Raw genomic sequence first — 24,805 nt, forward strand, 5'->3', positions numbered from 1 at the left:
TAAATTAAAACTTCCCCATCATGAATCAAGGAGTACGGCGACATTTCTGTTGCAGCACCGCATGCAGCAGAGTCCAAAAGGATAAAAGCCCATCGGTCCATCGAAAATGGTTGAATTATCTTGACATTATTTACCGACTCACTGTCACTTAATGTTATTCGAACTAAAAGAAAATGTAATTATGTGAATGAAGGTATTCTGTAATGGAGTCTGGCGCGCTGCCTCACCTGCCAAAATATAAAGTTGGCGGCGAGCGGGTCTTCCGCCACCAGCGCCACCTCGACGCGCGGGTTGAACAGCCACTTGCGGATGCAGAGGCAGCTGCTGGACGCCGTCGAGTAGTTCTGTATGTACAGCGAGTGCGGACACTCGTTGGGCTGCAGCTTGCGCTCTGCGGACACACGGGGGTCAGTGTAGGCTGATCGTGCGAGGCGTTGCAGAGGACGCCATGGCGACGCATGAGCTCACCAAATCAAATCAAAAATTTTTTATTCAACATAAATGAAAATACACACTTGTTCAACGTCAAAAAGAACTACCGCCAATTCACAAAAACTAGCCTCCGTCAAGAAACTCAGCAGGCATGTCTTTTTTCTTTTTTATTTCTTTTTTTTATATTAGTTTTTTTTTTAAATATTCATTTTTACAGTGAGTATTATAACATAACAATTATTGCAATATTGAAATGACCAGAGCGAGCAACTCATTCCCACTTTGTGAAATCTTCTAGATAATCATTGACTTTATAGTAAGCTTAATTGCACAGATGTTCTTAAACCCATGCATATGTAGATTCTGAACATCTTGTGGAATTTTGTTGTACAGGCGCACGGACAAACACCCGAATGAATTTCGTATCTTATGTAGTCATCGGCACAACAAGGCTGTGTTATGTACGTTACCGAAGTTGTACTCGACGATCTCGAAGAGGTAGAAGTACTGCTGCACCGTGTCGGCGAGGCGGATCTTGTCGGCGACGGCGCGGTACACGAGGTCGGCGCGCGTGGAGCGCAGCACGGACACGGTGGCCACGTCGCGGTCCGGCAGCAGCACCTTCAGCTCCACGGGCGCCGGGTTCGAGCTGTCGTCGCAGTCCGTCAGGAACTCCTGCACGCTCTCGCACTCCGCGATCACGCGCACCGCGCACACCTGCAAGTGTTTGTTCATCATCGTGCATTTTGGTCCTTCGAGCCGAATCAAAGTAAATCAGTCCTTACTTTTCATTGTCTTCGGACAACCAATGGAAGAAAAACATTAATGGTCTTCAAGTTTAGGAATACTTTGAGTTGTCGAGTACATGAAGCAGCGGTGGAGCGTTTGTTCACCAGGGTCGTACGTAGTACGACTGGTAAGGGTTGCATTTTAATCAAACTGACAATAAGTTACAAGCTGTACTGTAGTAAAATGGGGGATAAACGAATATAAACCGAGTACTTGTTACACTGATTAAGTTAATAAGAATTCAAGACTTCGTGAAATTAACTTTTAGTTTTCAAATAATAATTATTGGAGTCCTGTCTGCGTGCCCGTCGTCGTTCACTTGTTATGTATCTATTTATTTAATGATTTTACCTTTTCCAAATACTGTTCTAGCCCCCTCCTCCTCGAGTCGAGCTGCTGTTCGCTCAAAGTAAATGGCCATTTTCCTGGTAATTTAGGGAAGTTGAATCCTGAAAGATATTTATTTAAATATTAACACTTACATTCCAAGCTTTACTATGAATAATAATCTTATGAATAATATATTGTAATTTTTTTCTTTGTCGTATTGCTCTTGTCGGAGTGGTCATGGTCGACATTCAGTATCATTGCTGTGGACAGATGCTATGAGCCTCACGAATAATCGCCACTCCTCCCGGTTTGTGCTGAGTCTGGTACACTCATACAAACAACCGCCAACTCCCGGCTTGACTTGGTCGGTCCATCGCATGGGCAACCTTACACGCGGTCTGGTGCCTTTTATTTTGCTCTGAACGACCAGGCGCTCTATGGAGTCATTTCCTCGCCGGGAGACATGTTCATAAAACGATAGTATGCACTCATACACGAGCGCCGAATGATGCTACTTAATGCCGAGTTCTTGAAGAATGGAGATATCGGTGCGAAGTTCGGTCCATGAAATACCAAGTATTCGTCTCCAGCACCACGTCTCGATAGTCCATGTAGTTACAAATTTTAATTTAATTCGATCTAATGTTAGGCCATTAGTTCAAGAGATGAGCGTTACTACTTAATCTTAATAATAATAATAATAATAATAATAAGCCTTTTATTTCATGCAAATAATAGGTTACATACACGTTTCAAGTATGAAGAAGAAATTATAAAGAAGAAAAGAAAAAAGAAAAAAAAGGAAAGAAGAAAAAATAATAGTGATGCTGTTTACACTTGTTTGCCCTTTTCTCCTTCCTCCTCTCATCCCTCTTCCCTCAATCCCCTCGTTTAAAAAAATATAAATATAGATAGTGCTTTTTAAAAAAAGTTTATAGTGTCTAAAATATAAAAGTTTGTTTACATGAACCCTCCTTAAATGAAGGTGAAGGCCTCCTCTAAAGAATACCATGTATCTTTATCTTGGGCTATTTGTGGCCAGCGGGTACCAGCTATTTTTATCAGCTCGTCTGACCATCTCATGTGGGGTCTGCCTTTCCGGCGTTTGCCTATTGGACCCTTCCACGTTGTTACCCTGTTGGTCCATCTCTCATCCTTTAGCCTCGCCACGTGCCCAGCCCACTTCCATTTTAGTTTCTTAGCGTAGATTAGAGCATCCGTCGCTTTGGTGGCTTCTCTAATTTTTGTGTGACGAATTTTTTGCATCTTTTTTATATTGAGCATACTTCGTTCTATTCCGCGTTGGCAGCTAGTAATTTTGCTTTTTAATTTACATGTAAATTTCCAAGTTTGATATGCATAGGTTAGACAAGGTAGGAGGCATTGCATCATGAGTTTTGTTTTGATATTTGTTGGCATGTTACTTTTGAATATCTCTTTTAAGGACCAATACTTGTTCCAAGTATTTTGTACTCTTCGTTCTATTTCTAGGTCATTTTGTTTTCTGTTCAAGCCAATTTGTTTTCCAAGGTAGATGTAATTCTCTGTATATTTCAGAGTTTCGTTGTCCACTGATATTCTTCTCTGTAAACTATTTGTCATAACCATTGTTTTAGAAAGATTCATTTCCAGTCCTACCTGCTTACTAGCTGTGTTTAGTGAATCGATCATGTTTTGTAATTGTGTGCTAGATTCTGACAGCAAAACTAAGTCATCTGCGAAGCATAGGTGAGATAAATACTTGCCATTGATGTTCAATCCTGTCTTTTCCCAGTTGAGTCTTTTTATTATTGACTCTAGGAGAGATATAAATAACTTTGGAGATAGCGGGTCGCCTTGTTTCACGCCTCTTCCGATGGAGAACGTAGGACCAGTGGATTCTAGTTTTATTTTTGCTGTACTACTTTTGTAAATGTTACTTATTATATCTATATACTTTTGTTCAACTTTTTGAGCTTGCAGGGCGGTCCAGATACTTGAATGTGACACGGTATCAAAAGCTTTTTTATAATCAATATATGCAATGTATAACGTTATTTGCTTCTCTTGATATTTTTCCATTATTTGTTCTAGAGTATGTATGTGGTCGATTGTTGAAAAACTCTTGCGAAAACCTGCTTGTTCTATTGGTTGGTTTGCTTCTATTGTGACACTTATTCTTTTGTTAATTATGGAGGAAAACAGTTTGTAGATACATGAGAGTAAGCTTATAGGCCTGTAATTTGTGATATCTTTTGAGTCACCTTTTTTGTAAATTAAAATTATTTCCGATTCTGCCCACTGCAATGGTATTTCAGCAGTTTTTAATATAAGGTTAAATAAGTGTAATAATGGGAGAGTCAGTAGCGGCCAAGCAACCTTTATAGCTTCATTTGTAATGCCATCTGGTCCTGGGCTCTTCTCTAGCTTTAGCTTTTTTATTTCTTGTGTTACTTCTTTTTCAGTTATTGGTGCTATGTCTCCGCTTTTGTTTGTAGAGTTAATATCATTTGCATAGCTATGGCTGGTACACTCGTTTCCTTGTGCTTTATATAGTGTTTTATAGAAATGTGTTGCTACATCTATGATTTCTTTTCGATTATTTACGGTTTTGTCCTTACAGTTTAAGCTGTCTATCCAAGATTTATTTATTCTTAGTTCTTTAAGGGCCTTTTTTGAGCTTCCTGCTTTTTCCAGATGTTTTTCAATAGTCTTCAATCTGTAGCATTTGTAGTCCTGTTTAATGTGTTTACTTATTAGTTTGTATAGAGCTGATAGTTCATTTTTTTGTGTCTCGAGTTTTTATCTTAGTATGTTGTAACTCTTGTCTTCTCTTGATAAGTTCCAGTGTATACTCCTTTAAAACTTTATGGTTACCTTTTGATATTTCGTTGGAAATTCGGGCGTCCTGTAAGCTCTGGGTTATGGCCTTGGTTAGTGTGTTATATAAAGCCTGTACTGATGTTTTTTCTTGGGCTTTATATAAATCCTGTAATTGTGATGAAATGTTTTGTTTAAAAGATAATATTTCTTGTTCAGTTTTTAGTGATGAATATCGATTGCTTTTATAGGCTGTGCGTTTTTTCGTCTGCTTTGTGATAGACATTGTTGCTCTGATTGCCCTGTGGTCTGACGGGTAGTTCAGATTTAAAACTTCTATGTTTTGGAAGATGTTTGGTTGATTTGACAATACGTAATCTATTTCATTTTTGTATTTATCGTTCGGTGATCGCCAGGTCCATCTTTGGTTTGGTTTTTTATGAAAGAAAGTATTTAAGATGGCAAGTTTGTGTTCGAGGGCGAAATCAATTAGCCTCTAACCTCTCTGGTTTCTTTCACCATATCCGTTTGGTTTCATTATTAGATGTTCATCTTTTCTTGGTTGACCTATTTTCGCGTTAAAGTCACCCATTATTATATAGTTCTTGTAGGCTTGGTCTACGGCTCTATTGACATTTGTGTAGAAGTTGTTAATCTCTTCTTCACATGCCGTTTCAGTTGGAGCGTATATCTGTATAATTGACATGGACAATCCTTGTATGTTTAAGTTTAATAATGCTACTCTATCGTTTATTCCCATGAAACTTTTAATCCAGTTCTTACGGGTTTTATTTATTATGAAACCGACTCCACGTTTACCAGGTGTGTGTCCTGTGTGGCATAGTATGAAATTATTATATTCTTCTATCCTGGTGCCCGTCCTCCTTATTTCACACATTCCAATTATGTCGTATTTGATTTTAGTGAGAGCTTCGCTAAGTTCGATTAAGCGTTCGTAAGTAGATAAAGTTCTGACGTTGTAAGTTAATATGTAGAGGTGATCTTTCTTCTTTTTAGTTGAGTTAAGTATTTCTTGTGTTAGTGTTCCATTTCTTATTATTGAAGGAGTTTGAGATGTCTTCTTTAGAGGGTTTTGGTCTTGATCTTCCACGGTGACCAGCCGGATTGGAAGATGGTTTTCGTTGCTTGGTTGGAATTGATTGAATGTTGCATCGTTGAGGGAGGGGGAAGTTGATTGTTATGAATGTAAGTTAATGGTTTTATCGTTGGTTTGGTTATGTGGTGTATTAACGTTATTGTTTACTAAATAGCTTAGAATGCTTGGTTTAAGAACTCCTTCTGAGACACTATTTGATCTAGGTATATATGGGTTTGATTGTTTTATTTTTTTCTTAATGGGTCTTGTTGTACTATTACCAACTAGTGCTTGAGAATTGGGATCTGACTCTGGTGAAGTCATCAGTATTCTTTTGTTATTTGATTTTAATATAACAAGCTTATCGTATTTTATCGTGACTTTATTTCCTTTCTCGCGCTCTCTATTTGCTTTCTCCTGTAGTTCTTTCCTTTTTTCTAGTATGTATTTAGGGTAGTCTTCGTTTAAGTAGTATTGGGTGTCTTTTAATAATCTTTTATGCTTGAGAATGCTGACCTTTGAACCAAGGGTAGAAAAGGTTACAATTATTGGTCGCGGCTTATCACCCTTTTTCCCCACTCTCTTTATTTCTTGAATATCTCTACAATCCAATTTTAATAACAGTCTTTCACTTATTAATAGCAATATATTGTTCTCCAAGTTATGATAGGATGTCTCACTCTCTTCGATACCGAAGAAAATTATGTTTCTTTGTCTTGCTTGTTTTTCCATAAATTGAATCCTTTTTTCTTGTTGTTCAACATTTTCTTTCAAAGTTTGATGTTTTTCTTCCAATATGGAAAATTTCTCTTCTAATTTGTTAATTATGTTGAGTGTTACTTGCTCTGTCACCTTTTCACCACTTTTCTGAATTTCTATTTTTTGAGCGTTCAGTTCTTTTTGAATATTTTGTAAGGCTTTCATGATTTCTTCCATGCTGTTTTGTTTTGGTACTAGTTGCGCCCTCTAGTGGAGCTGGATAGTTTTTTTCATACGTAGTGTGCTTTTTTTCTAATAGATGGCGCTGTTTCCCAGATTATTTTGATATGACAGATAGGTAAAATTGCAGACTCATTCAGGAGAGAAGTTATGTTTTCCAAAAAAGGGATAGCTTTCGCGATTTTCATTCACTTGCACTCCGGCACTTTCATAGACCTTGGTACAATTATTAGTTCCTGGTTTCGCGAGAAAAGACTTGAAAAGTTCGTAGGTTGTTGTTTGTTAACACTTCAGTTTTTTCTTAGGTATTTTATGGATTATTCGTTAACTTAGGACCCTGCCTTCATTATATAGTCACATTCACTAGTTTATTTGTCACTTGTACGGTTTTTTATCACTATATTCACTTTCAATTATATTTTTAAATAACTTTTTTTACGATCTACGTTGTTACCGCGTCTCAGTAACGCCTACCCTCACTACTTAATCTTAGAAGTAAACATATAGGTGTACCCTTACAATATTTATTGTTTTTTCGACTCATCATATCTGAAAATCCTCAGTTTTATTTTTCTCTTGACCCATTACATTTGAAAAGTAACTGGCTAAAGCTACCGGTAGTTTAAAAGTTTAAGATCTGTAAAATCCCTTGGCCGGAAACACATTGCCAAGCAATTAATCTAAGGTAATGATAGACCGGGATAGAACTGCACTGCGCACTCACCGATAAACTCCTTCCTGAGGACTTGGTGTAGGGCCGCGAATTCCCTGTACCTTCTGCTGCAGAGATGCCGCCCGGCCATGTGGATATTGAACGCTATGTACGACCTGAAGGGTGTCAACACTCAATCAGCCAAATTACCAACAGATCAAAGTCACCCAAGTGTGGTGACTTCAGGCAAACTTTCGACGCCTTAAGGTAGTCGTGACTTTACCATCGATTTGAAATTAAGCTTTTCTTATACAACACATGCAATTGATTAAAAAAACAATGAAACCCAGAAATTCTTTAAAGAATATAGATTTTATGAAACGATTCGCGCGCCATCTACCTCACTTTGGAGGTGCTATAAAAACAACCCTTTTCAGACTACTACTATATTGAAGTATATTGAAGTCTTTGTGGCCTAAAAGATAAGACGTCCGGTGCATTCGTATCTAGCGATGCACCGGTGTTCGAATCTCAAGCGGGTACCAATTTTTGTAATGGAATACGTACTTGACAAATGTTCACGATTGACTTCCACGGTGAAGGAATAACATCGTGTAGTAAAAATTAAACCCACAAAATTATTATTTGCGTAATTACCGGTGGTAGGGCCTCTTGTGAGTCCGCGCGGGTGGGTACCACCGCCCTGCCTATTTTTGCCGTGAAGCAGTGGTGCGTTTCGGTTTGAGGGGTGTGGCAGCCGTTGTAACTATACTGAGACCTTAGAACTTATATCTCAAGGTGGGTAGCGCATTTACGTTGTAGATGTCTATGGGTCCCAGTAACCACTTAACACCAAGTGGGCTGTGAGCTTGTCCACCCATCTAAGCAATAAAAAAAAGAGTTTGAAATATCGAGATAGGGATGTAATGGAGATATCAGCTATATTTCCACAATTCTAGTATTTTCTGAGGTTTTCGTGGTTCATTATAGAACACATAAATGTTTTCAAATATCAAGCCAGCAAGGTACGTACTTATTGACTACTTCTAGAGGCTGAGTCACCGTGAACATTTACGATTTGTGTAGGCGCGTGTCTGTAGGTAAAAGCGTCATCGAACCTGCCGGTATTTCTCTCCATGACGATCCTGTAGTCCGGTATAGAGACGGGCAGAGATCTCTTGTCGGTATAGTCGTAGCGCTGGTAGACCGTCGCGCGAGAGTTGGCTGCCCCTCCGATAACTCCCACCGGAGCTGAGCTGTCGTCGCATGGTTCCAGGCGCTCTGCTTCCTAACAGCGAAATAATCAACACTATAGTTAAACAAGTTCTTACCACGGAATTCATTACATACGAAATAATACGTGGTAAATACCCGATATACCCTGATTTTTACTGGTGGTAGGACCTCTGTTCACGATTGACTTCCACGGTCAAGGAATCGTGTAATAAAAATCAAACCCGCAAATTTTAGTTTGCGTAATTACTGGTGGTAGGACCTCTTGTGAGTCCGCGCGGGTAGGTACCACCGCCCTGCCTATTTCTGCCGTGAAGCAGTAATGCGTTTCGGTTTGAAGGACGGGGCAGCCGTTGTGACTATACTGAGACCTTAGAACTGATATCTCAAGGTGGGTGGCGCATTTACGTCGTAGATGTCTATGGACTCCAGTAACCACTTAACACCAGGTGGGCTGTAAGCTCGTCCACACGTCTAAGCAATAAATTTTTTTAGAAAAGCCGCCAAAATTTAAAACATTTTGTATTTTAAAAAGTGGAATTATTACTTAAGCACCGTGCAGATTGTTATTGGTTACCGTCGATAATATCATTGAGAATAACTAGAACAACAGTGAAACTGATTTACCAGAACCTTAATTCTCAAAACAACGTGAGCTCACAAGTACTCACGGCAGTCTGTTAGCGTTATATTTACATCATTATTGGGGTAGATACGATATAGTTTACGAATTGCCCCAGCGCATATAAGATCTTTCTCTGGCGGACCAGTAAATATCTCTATCCCTTTTTAACGCCATTTTAATTTTTAATACAATGCATACACGGGACCTTCCATTGGTCGGGTTAAACAATTCTACTATACAACTATAGATTAGGCGTAATTATGATCACATTTCGAGGGTTATCGAAGATAATCGCTATCAAATAAATACGGATCAGTGACACCTACCCTCTGTGTGACTGAAATGACTGTGAGAGTGAGACAGTCGCCACCGGACTTGATGAGGTCCACCACTTGTCTGTGGGTCGAGCCTTCCACGTTCACGCCATTGCTGTAACAAAATACGAATATCGTGACAACGCTGGTTGAAGAGTACAGGTTATATGGGTATAAACTAAAACACCGCACCAAAGCGTCGCTCTCTAAGCATTTAGATAAGGTGCGTGATCAAGCTCGAACTTGTGACCTTTCGTGCATGAGGTACCTACTTCAGTCTTCGGTCACGAGTGTAAAGCAACAAATCAAAGAGGGAACGGATTTTTCACTCAAGTAAACGGAATTCAGTGGTTCATTGGCAGGCAGCGGCTTGGCTCTGCCCCTGGCATCGCTGACCACTCACCATGACGTGGGCCGTATGCTCGTCTGCCTATCAGGACCAAAAAAAATAAGGTTTTAAAATACGAGTAACAGTCGAGTCGCGGCTACCATTAAGGACTCGTTTCAAACCTCGTTCAAAGAAGTGTCAAGAAGTTGATCAAAGTCTTCAGGAAGTTACAGTGAGTGATAAATATGTGTTGTAATAACAAGTAATAACAACCGGCCCGCTCCGGCTCCGCTCGGGTCTTTAACAAAAATTTCAACGATATTTGACGTTGTTTTATTTTTTTAAATAAAAGAACACTTATTGCGGCATAACTACAATAGTTAGACAAATGCTGTCGCAACACTTTTTGTAAATAATAATGTGTTCTACAAAGTCGTAGTACATTATTTTATTCTATCATCAATAGTTTTCGCAGGGCACACGATATAAAGAATATTTTAGGTAATTTTTTACACCTTGGATTACATTATTAGAGTTTTAGTAAGGATCCCTAATTTTTTTCAAAAAAGATTATAGCCTGTCACTATGTCACTCGGGAATAGTGTAGCTTCCAAACAGTGAATGAATTTTTCATATCGGTTCAGTAGTTTCAGAGCGTATTCAATACAAACAAACAAATCTTTCCTCTTTATAATATTAGTATAGATAAGGTGGTAAAATGTTGTTATGATTTAGGTTGTAAGGTAAATATGTCACTGTTTATTTAATAAAATGTTTAGTGCATACTTGGAGTAGATAATTGTCACTATGGTGCTTATTTTAGCAGACAGTAGAAGGCAAAGCACGGTATTAGTCTTAGTTTACACATTGAATTTCATTGTTAAATCTATTCATTAATTTACAAGATCGGGCGTACGAAACATAAAACCTTACAGAACAAAATTAAATGTTTTATTGCTTCGCGGCAATAAAATTACAATTCAATTTTATTTATCGCCTTTATGTCATGAATATTGTGTTTCGATGCGTATTTTCTCTTTTATATTCCTAAAAAGCAGCGGAATAAAATATTCAAGTATTTCCGAGAACCCGCCATATGGCCCATAGATATCAGAAAGCATCAAATTTCCGTAGCTATTAAATATAAAAAAACTTGGAATCTCCAAGTAGAACGCGCGTCATCAAAATGTGTTGATGGGTTTTTTTTTTAGTTGCCCTTGTTGGCAGACGAGCGCACGGCCCACCTGATGGTGAGTGGTTACCGTCACCCATGGACTTCAGCAATGCCAGGTACAGAGCCAAGCCGCTACCTACTGCTTAACACTCTCCACAAGCCTTGTTTGAAGAAGGACATGTCATAGTGCTCGGGAAACACCGTGGAGGGGAGCTCATTCCATAGCCGGATGGTACGTGGCAAAAAAGACGTCTGGAAACGCACTGTGGATGACCGCAGTGGCTCCAGGTAGTATGGATGAACTCTGCTCCGGTGGCGGGCGGTGCGATGGTAAAAACGAGATGACGGTATCATCTCGAACAATTCCTCAGAACACTCCCCATGGAACATACATTTTTGTAAAATAATAACAATATATTTTCCATATTAATTCTGACTCCAGCTTCATATTATTATGATATCTTACGGCCTGGCCACGGGGATCGGCGGTGCGAACAGCGAAGCGGTGGGCGAGGCGACCATTCGCGCAGCACCGTTTGCAGGCCACGGGTTCTCCCGTTCGCCGCCGCGACTAGTAAGGAAGTCCGACAGCGAAATGTCTATATCGAAATTATCTCGATATTGCTTACAAATTAATAGTTTTTTGGTTCAGGACCTATTATTTGGAAAAGATTGTGAAGTACATGATTTGAATAAGAATCGGAGTATACCTATAGATGGAGAATTCCACAAGAAGTACGAGAAATACTTTCGGTGGCTAGACTTCCAAATAGCTGGTCTAGCTAGTATTTCAGCTATTTTATTTTTTTATTGCTTAGATGGGTGGACGAGCTCACAGCACACCTTGTGTTAAGTGGTTACTGGAGCCCATAGACATCCACAACGTAAATGCGCCACCCACCTTGAGATATAAGTTCTAAGGTCTCAAGTATAGTTATAATGGCTGCCTCACCCTTCAAACCGAAACGCATTACTACTTCACGGCAGAAATAGGCAGGGTGGTAGTACCCACCCGTGTAGACTCACAAGAGGTCCTACCACCAGTAATTACGCAAATTATTATTTTGAAGATTTCATTTTTATCACACGATGTTATTCCTTCACCGTGGAAATCAATCGTGAACGTTGAGTGTTGTTGAGTACGTATTTCATTACAAAAATTGGTACCCGCCTGATATTCGAACACCGGTGCATCGCTCAACACGATTGCACCGGACGTCCGTTAGGCCACGACGACTTTAAAAATATAAAATAAATAAAAAATAAAAAATATAAAAATTTCGGCGTTAATTTTTCGCGGCGAAAACAACTAAACTCATTTAATCACTGCACTATTCGCCGCGACTACCGCTCGACTCCGTGGCTCGCGCCGTCCGTATTCATGCATTTGTTTTGCTCGCCCGCCGCATCGCGCGATTCGCTCGGTACATTCCGCCGGTCGCTTCGCCGGTCGCCGGTGCGCGTGGCTTGTTAGGTACATTTCTATGCGCTTGTTTTAGTCGCTAGACGCTTCGCCGTTCGCACCGCGCGAATATTCGCATCGGCGAATGTCCCGTGGCCAGGCTGTTAGATACCCATTAAAGATCACGGCTATAAATAAAGTTTCATTAATAGTCGTGAGGTTTGGAGTTACTTAAAAGGTACATATTCACATTCCTATTCAACGGCCCCAAAAGCTACTTGACTGACTGACACGGTGGTGCAGTAATTAGGGCGTGATTGCGGGTCGTGGGTTCGATTTTTCGCATCGGGCAAACTTTCGTGTGATGAACAGATTTGTTTGCTCTTTTTCTGTATATTTTAATATCTACAAATGGAAATATTTAAACTCGGGTTATCATAGTACAGGATATTCTTGTTTGGGGCTTGATGACCATGTGTCACTTTTCCGTGGCTATTATTATTATTATCGCCGGATCTTCTCAGTGTGTCGCGTTTCCGATCCGGTGGTAGATTCTGTGAAGCACGGCTCTTGCTAGGGCTAGTGTTAGCAATGCTCTCAGGTCGAGCCCGTGAGCTCACCTAGCGGTCCGCGGAAAGTTAAAATAGCCTCTTAGGCTACCCACGATAAGGTAAGAAAAAAAATGACAATAAAAACGTAAGATTTAACTATAAAAGGAGTTTTAATTGTGAAGTTCCACACTTCTTACTTTAAAACTAGCGACCCGCCCTCGCTTCGCTTCGGAATCATTGAATTTTATTATTGATAGCTGAGTCCCGCGATGTTGCCCGCGGTTATTGTCGTAACGCAGGTGACGCCGCGGGGCGAAGCTAGTCTACAAAAAGTAGCCTAAGTTACTTCTTGTATCATCAGCTACCTATCAGTGAAAGTCTCGTCAAAATCGGTCCAGCCGTTCCAGAGATTAACCGGAACAGACCGACAAAAATTGTAAAAAATATTATTTTGATGTATGTACCGTATATATATTCACATGCATGTATGTAATTAAAAGCGGTTATTTCAATATTACAAACAGACACTGCAATTTTATTTTTATGTTTAGATGATGACTTATTATAAACAAGCTTTTTATACGAGCGTTTATTCATCACTTTACCGATGTAAAGATGAAATACATATCTAAAAATCTTTCCTCGGTGAGTGCTAACAACATAAAAGGCTTTGAGAGCAACAAAAAAAACCTTACTGTAGTCCCAGCAGTTTAGGCTTTGTGTTGATGAATCAGTTAGTCAATGAAGATGAGTAATCATATATGTATAAATGAATAGAATATAAATAATACCTTTTGTTATCGATGTAAAAAATATTTTCGTTTACATCTCCGAGAGCGACTATTGTTTAGTTCTCTTTCAATTAGAATATTACACAAATACCGTCAAATAATAATGGTATTTAGCACATTCCTTACGTTACATTGCGGACAGAAAGAAGTAGTCTTAGACACGTCATTACGGATCCGCCCGATCCATTAACGGTGCTTTTAGGTACCACAAGCACCGGTCACCGTCCTCGTCGAATCCGTCGCTTGCGATGAAGGGCTGGACGAGTAAATTAGCCCATAGACACAGCCCACTGAGTTTCTCGCCAGATGTTCTCAGTGGGTCGCGTTTCCTATCCGGTGGTAGTGAAGCACTGTCCTTGCTAGGTGAGCGAAACCCCCGGTTTGAGCCCCGTGAGCTTACCTACTAGCTCGGTGAATCTAGAATAACCCCTCAAAGTTACTAGAATAGGTAGGGAAAAAAAGAAAGAAGTAACACTATCTCGAAATAGTAAAATGAAAAACAAATAAATATATTATTATTAAACCGTCAGTGTGGGCTTAATTTTATTGATCTAGATAATGACCACAATGATCACAATGATTTATTACTGGTGGTAGGACCTCTTGTGAGTCCGCGCGGGTACCACCCTGCTTATTTCTGCCGTGAAGCAGTAATGCGTTTCGGTTTGAAGGGTGGGGCAGTCGCTGTAACTATATTTGAGACCTTAGAACTTATATCTCAAGGTGGGTGGCGCATTTACGTTGTAGATGTCTATGGGCTCCAGTAACCACTTAACACCAGGTGGGCTGTGAGCTCATCCACCCATCTAAGCAATAAAAATATAATTTTACCGGTTAGTCATTTTTCCTTCATCCTCCAAGTCATAAATCTCAAAGCCCGTGTTTTCACAATAATAGTAAGAGTATCTAAAGTTCCCATTTCCACCTCTATGCACTGCCATCTCCCACTGCGCTCGAAAAATTTAAACATTGACACGTAATGCCAAGGAAGCACACACAAAAATTTACATTACAATATACAGTTCGTAACAAGCACACGGCTATTTCACGACAGTTATGAATCGATAATGATTCCAAATGACCGATTTCGGTTCGATTTGTCGTCGCTTTGCAAGCAACTACAATGTTATCGGTTGCGGTTGGACTAACAACGAATGATCGATGCTGATTTGAAACGTAATTAAAATTGTATTACGTGATTTACTTCGAACATAAAAACAGGTTATGTTAATAGACAGTACGTGAAGTACGTTCGGTGATAAGAAGCGGAAATACCAGAGTGATAATGTTTTTGTTATTGCTTTGCTTTAGGATTCAAAGTAAACAGCGCACTGGCAACTCAGCATCAGTGTCACGACACGTACCTTACGGATCTATCAGCTCCAATAACCCTTGCATTAGACGCCTTCTGCTAACGCTAGGCAGACTAGCAGACTTAGGGACCCCAGTAACCGTACTCGTCGAACTCGGCAAAGAGTTTGACGTGTGACCTAACCTAAGCATCAGCCCGCTGAGTTTCTCAGCGCGTCGCGATATTAATCCGGTAGCAGATTAATTCGCAAAGCAGCTTCCTTGCCCTTGAGTGACCTAGCACTGCCCTTAAGTTGTTAGGTCTCCTTTGGAGGCGCTCGAGCAGCTGTTAGCGAATCCCACCTCTCCTGGCTGAGCCTTTGCTCGCTCACCTGTCCTGGTGAAACTGGAGAGGCCTCCGGGCCACTAATAATCCCTCATTCATAAAAATAAAACTTAAATCAAGGTCACGAGTCTGGCACCCATCTGCGGCAGCAACAACAGTCAACTACAACACATACTGTTTAACGGGTAGCAAGTTCTCAGCCTAGTTGTCGCACAGTTTCATATCAATACTTTTCATATTCCTGTCCTGGTGAAACTGGAAAGGCCTCCGGGCCACCAGTAATCCTACAATCATAAAAAAAAAAACTTTTCATATTATCTTTAAGACCACGAATCATCAAAAGGCCTCAATACCTACCCGGCGTTTAGAAAAACATCGGTCAGTTTAAGATCAATTTCTGTCTTGCCTTGCCTGTCTTAGGCTGCAGAAATCTCAGTTTAATTAGAATTACAACTGGACACCTTTTAATGTTTTTTTTTCCCTAATAAGACCACAAATAAGGCGCTATATTACGAAAAGTACCCATCAAACACATTTGATTCAATCACAGAAACTTTAAGAGAATGGACACAAACCTGCGGTACCAGATAACGAATAAAATAGGTTTTTAGAATAAGCTCACATTGCATTAATAACGTAGCCACTATTTGCTGCTTCAACAGCTATTAGCTGTTATCGCAATATTCATAAATAAGGGCAGGCAACAGGGCGTCGGTTAGAACTGGTTAAAAATCATATGAACTCGTGCAACTGTCTATGCAATATTTAATTATCTTTATAAAGGTTCTCGACTTGAATCGCAACTATTGCATCATTGGCAAAAACAAAGTTGACTTATGTTCGAAACCAATCCGTTAGTTTTTGAATTCTTACCACGGCAACACGGGTCGCGATTTGACGGTGCCGTCGCGATTTGACATCTGTCACTTTGTCTTGCTTCTCGAACGGGACGGTACCTGTATATTGACGGTCTACGCTAAAGTTGTGTATCATCGCTAATCCTTATCCATTCCTGCCCCATACCCTTCTCCCTAAGTGATACGGCGTGAGAAGACGAAAGCATCGGTTCCGGTGAGTGATTGCATGATATTTTGTTAAAATAGTACATACGGCGCCGCGAATCGCGGCACATGTTCGACGCGCACCTCGTGCTGGTTTCCGTAGCCCTAGGCTGCCACGAGGTCGCTGGGTTCGAATCGAACAATTTCTGGTAGCAGAGCGTGGTTAGATTTCTGAAATCTATAGTAATTACCACGAATGTAAAATTTTTTACGTCTAACCTCACTTAATTTTCTTACTAGTCAGCAGAAGTAGTGTAGGCATAGGGTTCGGTTCTGTTTAAACTATCATTCTGCTGACCTAGGTCAGGTCGTTTAGTGTGTTTCTATCCACCTGGTTAAGAAAATTAGTGAGTAGTAATAGTTAGTAATAGTAAGACTGATTTATTAGCTTCCACTGCGCATAGCTGACTAATTGTACGTGAGTTGGACAGCTGTGCTGGCTGAGTTTATGACCTAGCACACAGCTGCTACAGTGGTCAGCTATTTTCATACTATTACTACAGATTTATGTTAATTCTGCTCATCATAGCAGTAGATTACCACATCTATTTAAGCATAATTGTGTGTAACAATCTGAATGTTATTACAGTTTGGGTTTATAGTTTATTGTTAATTTGTGTATGATTGTAGCTCGCTTCCTACTTATATTTTAGTATAATTGAGCTGCAACACATTTGTAATTGAATATAACTGGAGTACTTGTTGAACTTGTAGTAGTAGATTGCTGGTTGGGCCCTGTTTGGAGACTAGCTTAGTTATAGTCCAGAGGCCAACGGTGTATGAGTGTCATTTCAAAACTTATACCAGCAATTTACTATTATATATATTTTTTGTTATTTGTTTTAATTTGTTCTAAATTTAAATTACTTGTTTGAATTTGTGGTAGTGGATTGCTGACTGTGGGCCCTGCTTGGTGACTGGCTTTGGTATAGTCCTGAGGCCATCAGTGTTTGAAAATTAATTCACAAATTTTTATCAGCAATTTGCTATCATATAATTAATTTTTAATTTTAATTTTGTTATTTGACTTACCCGTTGAACGGTGTGAATACTTTGTGATAGTAAATTGTTGATTGGGTCCTGCTTGGTGACTAGCTTCTAGTTATAGTCTAGAGGCCAGGTGTGCTTGAGTTTAGTTGCAACTCAAAACCTGGTATCAGCAATTTTCTATCTTATAACTTTTAATTTTAAGTTTGTTCCTATTTGTTGGGGTGTCCTTGGTACAGTGGTGAGGTCTAGGTTACCTAAATACTTAGGAGTAGGAATATTTTGGTGGGCTCACTCGTACACTCCTTTAAATAATTCCTTTGATTTTTTTTTGAATTTTTATTTTGAATTCTTTTTGATTTTTTTTTTTTTTTTTTTGAATTTTTTTTTGAGTTTTTTTTTGTTCTGGTTGTAAACTGCAAGTAACATGTCGGTGTCCTACATTCGCGGGAAGGTGACTAGTGAGCTCCGATGGTTCGCATCAGCTCATGCTTTGGTTGACAGAACGGATAGGGATGCGGCATTGCTCGATAGGGCGTCTCAGGTGCACGAACGGTTGGAGGTAGTGTACGATCGGTTGTCTGACCTCGTTGCTTTGGGGTCCGAAGTGGAGAAGGAGGTGATCCATGCCATCGGTCTTGACGTGGACCAGTGTCAGGAGTACGCTGATGCCATTCTGCAACGGGTGGCCGATGTTAAGAAGCAGTCGTCATCCGGTGGTAATGGAGGTTCGGGAACTTCGTCAGGCGTCATATCACGCCTCCCCTCCATCGACCTGCCGATCTTCCACGGTGATCTGAACGAGTGGGTCGGCTTTATCAATTTGTTTGACAGCCTGGTCCATGGTCGGTCGGACTTGACTGCCTCTTATAAGATGGCTCAGCTTCGGGGTGCTCTGCGAGGTGAACCTGGTGAATTGGTGGCACACTTGCCTATCACCAACGACAATTATGCGGTCGCACGCCAGATCCTGTTCGACCGATATCAAAATCAACGACGGTTGGTAGACGCTCAGCTGGCCAGGCTGTTTGCGATACCCAAACTTTCTCGGGCTTCCGATATCAGAGCCGAGGTACTGAATCCAGTTACGGTGGCCACTAAGGCCTTGGGTAATTTGGGTCTACCAGTAGACCAATGGTCATATCTGCTCTTTTATATTGTTGCAGGTAGGCTGCCGGTTGAGGTGCTCACTCGATTCGAGCAGCAGGACAACGCAGGTAGGGACGAACTGCCTACCCTGGCCAGTCTGCTGGCGTTTTTAGAAGCCGAAAGTCGCCGACACGAGATTATGCCACCACCCTCCTCCTCTGGGTCGCGTGTGCCGGCTTCCGGCCACGCCGTTTCGGTTGCTCAGAGGGGAGGGGGAGGGGATAAGAGGGGGCCGTCTCAACGACTGACTGCGCTCATGGCAGCGGTGGGAGGCCCACGGTGTGCCTTCTGTCATGAGAGCGGGCACGACGTAGCCGCCTGTCCGAGGTTCCGGTCGACGCGCATCAGGGGTAGACGCAACATCGTTGCCCAGCGGCGATGGTGCTTTTTTTGTTTTGGGCCGCACACGGCGAGCGTCTGTCCACAGCCACAATTGTGCCCTAATTGCGACGGTCGGCACCATGCCCTCCTGTGTCTGGAGTCTGCCGCCACTCCGAGGTCATCCGGACGCAGTCATCCAGCCTCGCCGACCGGTGAGCGCACCGGTCGTAGCCCTCGCCAATTCGGCGGCGTGGACCCTCGGAAAGAGGCTTCGCAGGGAGGCGCCGGGTTAGGTACTGCGGGCGGGTGCCAGCGGATGCCCACCAGCTACGCCGGGGTGGCCACGTTGTCCCCCCGTGCGGGGCCGTGTTCGCCTGCTGGATCGAGTAGCCCTGCTCACTCGTCTCCCCCTCCCTCAGAAGTACGGTTTTCTCCTCCGCTGAGGGAGCGGCCGACGCTGGAGCGACTCCCTCCAGTGTTTGGCCCGTTTGGCCATCGTACGCGGAGGTATATGAGGCGGGACGGGAAACGAGGGCCTTATGTGGGAGCGTGGGATCCGCTGGCACTCTACGACCTTCCGTCGCGCGCCGACCGGGATAGCGGGGACCCGGGCCCCCGCTAGGAAATTGCCGCTCACTGCAGTGTTGCCCCAGCCCCAGAAGCTGTTTTACTTCCTACCGCTTCTGTTCGGGTGTTGGATTCGGATGGCAACACTGTGTTTGCTCGAGCTCTGTTGGATTCCGGCGCACAGGGCACTATTATGTCGAGCAACCTTGCAGTACGGTTGGGCAATCCTATTTACAAGTCTTCTTATTCTATTCGTGGAGTGGGCAATGTTAGAATTTCGGACGTGATCGGTCACACTTCATTTATTTTCTCATCGAATCCCAACCCTCGCTTACAGTTTAGAGTCTCAGCTTTGGTGATGCCTGAGGTGATAGGTCGTCACCCTCCGGTGAAGGTAAACAGTTACATACGGTCATTGACTTCAGACTTACGGCTAGCGGACCCCAAGTTTGACACCCCGGGGCCAGTAGACGTACTACTTGGGGCGGATGTACTAGGGAAGCTGCTCCTGACTGGGAAGCGCGTTCTTCATGCGGAGGGTTTGGTTGCAATGGACACAAAATTAGGGCATGTATTGTTGGGTCCTGCGTTCCGGCCGGTCGCTGCGAGGAAATCGGACAATTTTCTGGTCGGGTCTACGCTTTCGGAAGTAGTCCAACGGTTTTGGGAACTAGAAGAACCTCCTACAGCTTATCGAGTTAACCCGGATGAGGAGGAATGTGAGCTGTTTTACCAGAATAATACGGGTCGTCTCTATTCGGGCCGGTTCTTGTTAAGACTTCCTTTTCGGGCGAATCGCCCACTGCTAGGCAGTTCGAGGAAGGCAGCAGAGACCAGACTTTTGTCAATGGAGAGACGCATGAGGCGCGACGCGGTGTTCCGGCAGAAATATGTAGAGTTTATGCGGGAGTATGAATCTTTAGGTCACATGTCGGTTTCCAAGGTAGATTGGAGTGCTACGGAGCACTGTTTCCTGCCTCATCATGCGGTTTTGAAAACTCCTAACGGTAAAATTAGGGTCGTGTTTGACGGTTCGGTCACGACCTCCTCCGGCGTCTCCTTAAATCAGTGTCTCCATTCGGGTCCAAAGCTGAACCGGGACATTTCAGACATACTGACGAGCTTCCGCAGGCACCAGATCGTTTTCGTGGCAGACATCCGTATGATGTTCAGGCAAACGGTGATTCATCCGGAGGATAGGCGGTATCAACTCATTCTCTGGCGTGAAAGCTCAGATGAGCCCATAAAAATTTATGAACTGAACACGAACACTTACGGGTTGCGGTCGAGTCCATATTTAGCGGTTCGTTCTTTGCGGGAGTTGGCAGTGAGGGAACGGTTGCACTACCCTCGTGCTGCGGACATTTTGGAACGGGACCTATATGTCGATGACGTATGTACGGGCGCCGACAGTGTCGAAGAGGCCTTATCACGCAAGGATGAACTGATCCGCCTTTTGAGCAGGGGCGGGTACGAGTTGAGAAAATGGCTGTCTAACTGTCCTGAGTTGTTGACTGGTTTGCCAACGGAGTATCAACAGGATCCCCATCTTTTCGAGAATGTCGATAACCCTAACATGCTGTCGGTCCTAGGGATTCAATATCGTCCGATTCAAGACGAATTTACCTATCGGGTGGAGTTGGAAAATCCAAAGGTATGGTCTAAACGAACGGTGCTTTCCACAATTGCTCGAACCTTCGATCCAAACGGTTGGATCGCTCCTGTCACTTTTCTCTTAAAGTGCTTCATGCAGCGACTGTGGTCTGCTAACCTGTCATGGGACGAGGGGATTGCTGGTGACCTATTGAAGGATTGGTTGAACTTTTTCTCGTCTCTTCCTGATATTAACCACGTGTCAATACCTCGGAAGCTGGTTCCTGCGGGCAAATACAAGGCGTCTCTCCACGGGTTTTCGGATGCCTCGGAACGCGGATTCGCAGCTGCGGTATACTTGCGAACGGTTTCTTCAACTGGAAGGGTTGATATACGGTTGGTGTTAGCTAAGAGTAAGGTCGCTCCGCTTCGGACACGCATGACGATTCCGAAGCTCGAGTTGTCTGGTGCCGCTCTGTTGACTAGGTTGTTAAACCATACAGCTACTAGTTTACGGTCGGTTATTGATTTAGAAAACACTGTCTATGCTTGGACAGACAGCCAGATAGTGTTGTGCTGGTTGAAGGCTTCGGTTCATACACTTGAAGTTTTCGTGGCCAACCGTGTCTCCCAGATTCAAGGTTCTGAGGTCCCTCTAACATGGAGACACGTGCCTGGTGAGCTCAATCCGGCGGACTGCGCTTCTCGGGGATGCTTAGCATCGGAAATAGTTGATCATCAGTTATGGTGGGGTCCCCAGTGGCTCACCAAGAAAGCTTCTCAGTGGCCTCCCTCTCGCATAGAAGTTCCTCCAGGTCTCGTGGCTGCACCGGCGCAGTTCGAGGATCGAGGAGTGATTCAGGGGTTGGATTTGGATCTGCTCATCAACCGTTATAGCTCCTTGGACAAGCTGGTTAAGGTTACCGCCTGGATTTTGAGGTTTATTCGGAATTGTCGTTTGCCGGTGTCTCAACGCAATATGACACCTGTTGTGTGTCCCATCGAGCGGAAGAAGGCGCTGCTGAAATTAATTGAAGTTGTGCAAGCCACCAGTTTTCATTCAGAATTGAAGGCGCTAAGGACTGAGCGCCCTAAGCTTCGTGGAGCTATCGCTCGTCTTAGCCCCTTTGTAGACGGCCAGGGGCTGATTCGAGTGGGAGGTAGATTAAGTAACTCCAATTTACCTTATTCGGCGCGCCATCCTCTTTTACTTCCCAAGAAGAGCCAGTTAGTTGACCTGTTGGTGATGGATCGCCACATCGCAAATTCGCATTCCGGTTGCAATGCGCTGCTGGCATCCCTCCAGAGGGAATTTTGGATTCTGTCAGGGCGTCGTACGGTTCGGAGCGTCCTTTTCCGGTGTTTACCCTGTTATCGGCTTAAGGCGTCTACGATGCAGCCTCAGATGGGAGATCTGCCTCCAGACAGAGTGAAGAAGATGAGGCCGTTTTCTGGAGTTGGTACGGACTTCGCTGGGCCCTTCATGATCAAGGCTTCACGTTTGCGGAATGTTAGGTTAATTAAGGCTTATCTGTGCGTCTTTGTCTGCCTTTCAACCAAAGCTGTACATCTTGAAGTTGTTGCCGACCTTACAACTGAAGCCTTTATTGCGAGCTTGGATAGATTTGTGTCCCGTCGAGGCTTACCCGAATTGATACGCTCCGATAACGGAACGAATTTTGTAGGTGCGGACCGTTACTTGCGGGATGTAGTAAATTTCTTGAACAATAACCAGGTGGATATTGAAACGGCCCTCTCTCGTCGCGGTATTCGGTGGACCTTCAGTCCTCCAGGATGCCCCCACTGGGGTGGAATTTTTGAGGCAGTAGTAAAATCGGCTAAGACTCACTTGATGCGCGTGATAGGGCAAACCTCGCTCACCTTTGAGGAGTTAACTACGGTATTTTGTAAAATTGAAGCGGTACTTAATTCGCGGCCGTTGTGCCCGCTCAGTTCAGACCCGAATGACTTGGAGTCGTTAACTCCAGGCCATTTCTTGATAGGACAGCCACTCAATGCGTTGCCGGAGTATCCCCTCTCGGATATCAAGCCTGGACGGTTGAGGCGATACCAGATGTTGCAGCAGATGTCCCAAGATTTTTGGAAACGTTGGTCCCTTGAGTATTTACATCTGCTCCAGCAGCGCTTTAAGTGGACGGATAGAACCAGTCCCCCTCACGTCGGTGACCTTGTGTTGGTTAAGGATGCTAACCTGCCGCCACTGCGTTGGCGTAGGGGGCGCATTGTTAATCTGTTTCCCGGTAAGGATGGGACCCCTCGGTCTGCAGAGGTTCTGGTCGGGGACTCGGTTCTCAAACGAGCGGTCACAACGTTGTCCCGGCTGCCAGTTGATTAGGGACAGGTAGGGGACCTGTCCGGGCGGGTGACTGTTCGAAACCAATCCGTTAGTTTTTGAATTCTTACCACGGCAACACGGGTCGCGATTTGACGGTGCCGTCGCGATTTGACATCTGTCACTTTGTCTTGCTTCTCGAACGGGACGGTACCTGTATATTGACGGTCTACGCTAAAGTTGTGTATCATCGCTAATCCTTATCCATTCCTGCCCCATACCCTTCTCCCTAAGTGATACGGCGTGAGAAGACGAAAGCATCGGTTCCGGTGAGTGATTGCATGATATTTTGTTAAAATAGTACATACGGCGCCGCGAATCGCGGCACATGTTCGACGCGCACCTCGTGCTGGTTTCCGTAGCCCTAGGCTGCCACGAGGTCGCTGGGTTCGAATCGAACAACTTATTTTGTCAAAGGATTTGGCCGCACTATATACTCCATAGGAATGTAGACCTCTAAATGACAACCAATATCTTGCGTAATCAATATAGTGGACTGGGTTGAACGCAGCGTCGGAAATTGTAAACTCAGTAAAGATAGCATGGGATGAAACACAATAACTTATTATAAAAGTAATTAATAGATTTTCAAAAGCACCACAAAGAACGGATTTCGGTATTCCCATGAACCAAAAACCAAACAAAAATGATCTCCAAACAAAGTAAAGTACGGTTTACGGTACCTCATATTGAGTGGTTCATAGCCATTTCGATTTTCTATTCTCGCTCTCAAATATCCGGGTTCGTACAGACAATGCATATTATTGAACATTATAACCGTCAGTCGGTAACGCTATCTTCAACATTAATACTGATATTTAAAAAAGAATGTCTTAAGTGAGCTGTGAGATTTCACAACACAGGTGTTGTGTAACATCAACTCGAGGTGAGGACTTATTTCTGATATTCTTAATACCGGTAAACAAGCTCTACTTTTAAAGTACCGTCCCTTTTTAGAGTTCCGTAGCTACAAAACCCAAACGTCTCGTATAATTTCATTCAATCTGTTTCTGAATTTGTGTCACAGGTATTTTACTCGGATAATTGTTGATGATAAGAACTATATGTGAATGGTGGAGCGACGTACATATTAATACGTGAAGCAAAAACTTCGTACCCATTTTAACGAAAATTGCGCGGACGGAGGAGTATGAAATTTCCTACACTTATAGAGAATATAGAGGAGTGCAGAATGCCAATATATATTTTTTAAATTATGCTTAAAAATACATTTAATCAATCAAAAAACATTACACAAACCATGTATTTGACACAACACATCATAATTAATCATAGACCTGTATAGTAGGGACACGACATATTGTTCTATACGTACAATTGCTTATATAAATAGCACCCATTTTGAAGGCACATACATAAACATATATCTATCTCGTTCTTACTCAGCACTTTAACTCGCAGGAAAACAATATAACAGTATTTCAGTGCGTACATAAAATGAAACATGAATATACGTAAATATCTCCGTCTCCGTCTAATGAGGCCGAAAATCCGCCATGTTTAGCGCGCCAAATGTCATTGTCACGTCAGTTCGGCCGTCTGTTTTGGGTTGTACATTATTTATTGACTTTGATATCGATTTAATATGATTGATTATATAAAATTTCATAATTTATCATGCTTAAAACATACAAAAATAATAATTAAAACGTATTTTATAGG

At 42.7% G+C, this 24,805-nt stretch overlaps 2 protein-coding genes across 4 annotated transcripts in view; one reads left to right on the forward strand and one right to left on the reverse strand.

Annotated features, from left to right (window-relative positions):
* LOC101740916 (sorting nexin-27) overlaps positions 1-24,805 on the reverse strand; it is a 35,773-nt gene that overhangs the window by 5,757 nt on the left and 5,211 nt on the right. For 2 of the 3 annotated variants that reach the window (XM_062674780.1, XM_004925018.5), the window contains exons 2-7: positions 9,222-9,324; positions 8,156-8,325; positions 7,110-7,213; positions 1,573-1,670; positions 903-1,149; positions 228-391 (exon numbers count right to left, since the gene is read on the reverse strand). In XM_062674780.1, coding sequence (XP_062530764.1) covers positions 228-391; positions 903-1,149; positions 1,573-1,670; positions 7,110-7,213; positions 8,156-8,325; positions 9,222-9,324 — 886 coding nt within the window. Of the gene's footprint in view, positions 1-227; positions 392-902; positions 1,150-1,572; positions 1,671-7,109; positions 7,214-8,155; positions 8,326-9,221; positions 9,325-14,286; positions 14,659-24,805 lie in introns of those variants that run through there. The other variant, XM_062674781.1, reaches the window with a different exon arrangement.
* Positions 19,337-24,805, forward strand: part of LOC101741058 (ATP-dependent Clp protease ATP-binding subunit clpX-like, mitochondrial) — a 59,342-nt gene continuing 53,873 nt past the window's right edge. Inside the window, exon 1 of the transcript XR_009976010.1 lies at positions 19,337-23,391. The gene's annotated coding sequence lies outside the window, so the exon portion shown is untranslated. The remainder of the gene's footprint in view (positions 23,392-24,805) is intronic.

This window comes from Bombyx mori, chromosome 21 (genome assembly GCF_030269925.1).
Source record: "Bombyx mori chromosome 21, ASM3026992v2".
Taxonomy (NCBI): Eukaryota; Metazoa; Arthropoda; class Insecta; order Lepidoptera; family Bombycidae; genus Bombyx; species Bombyx mori.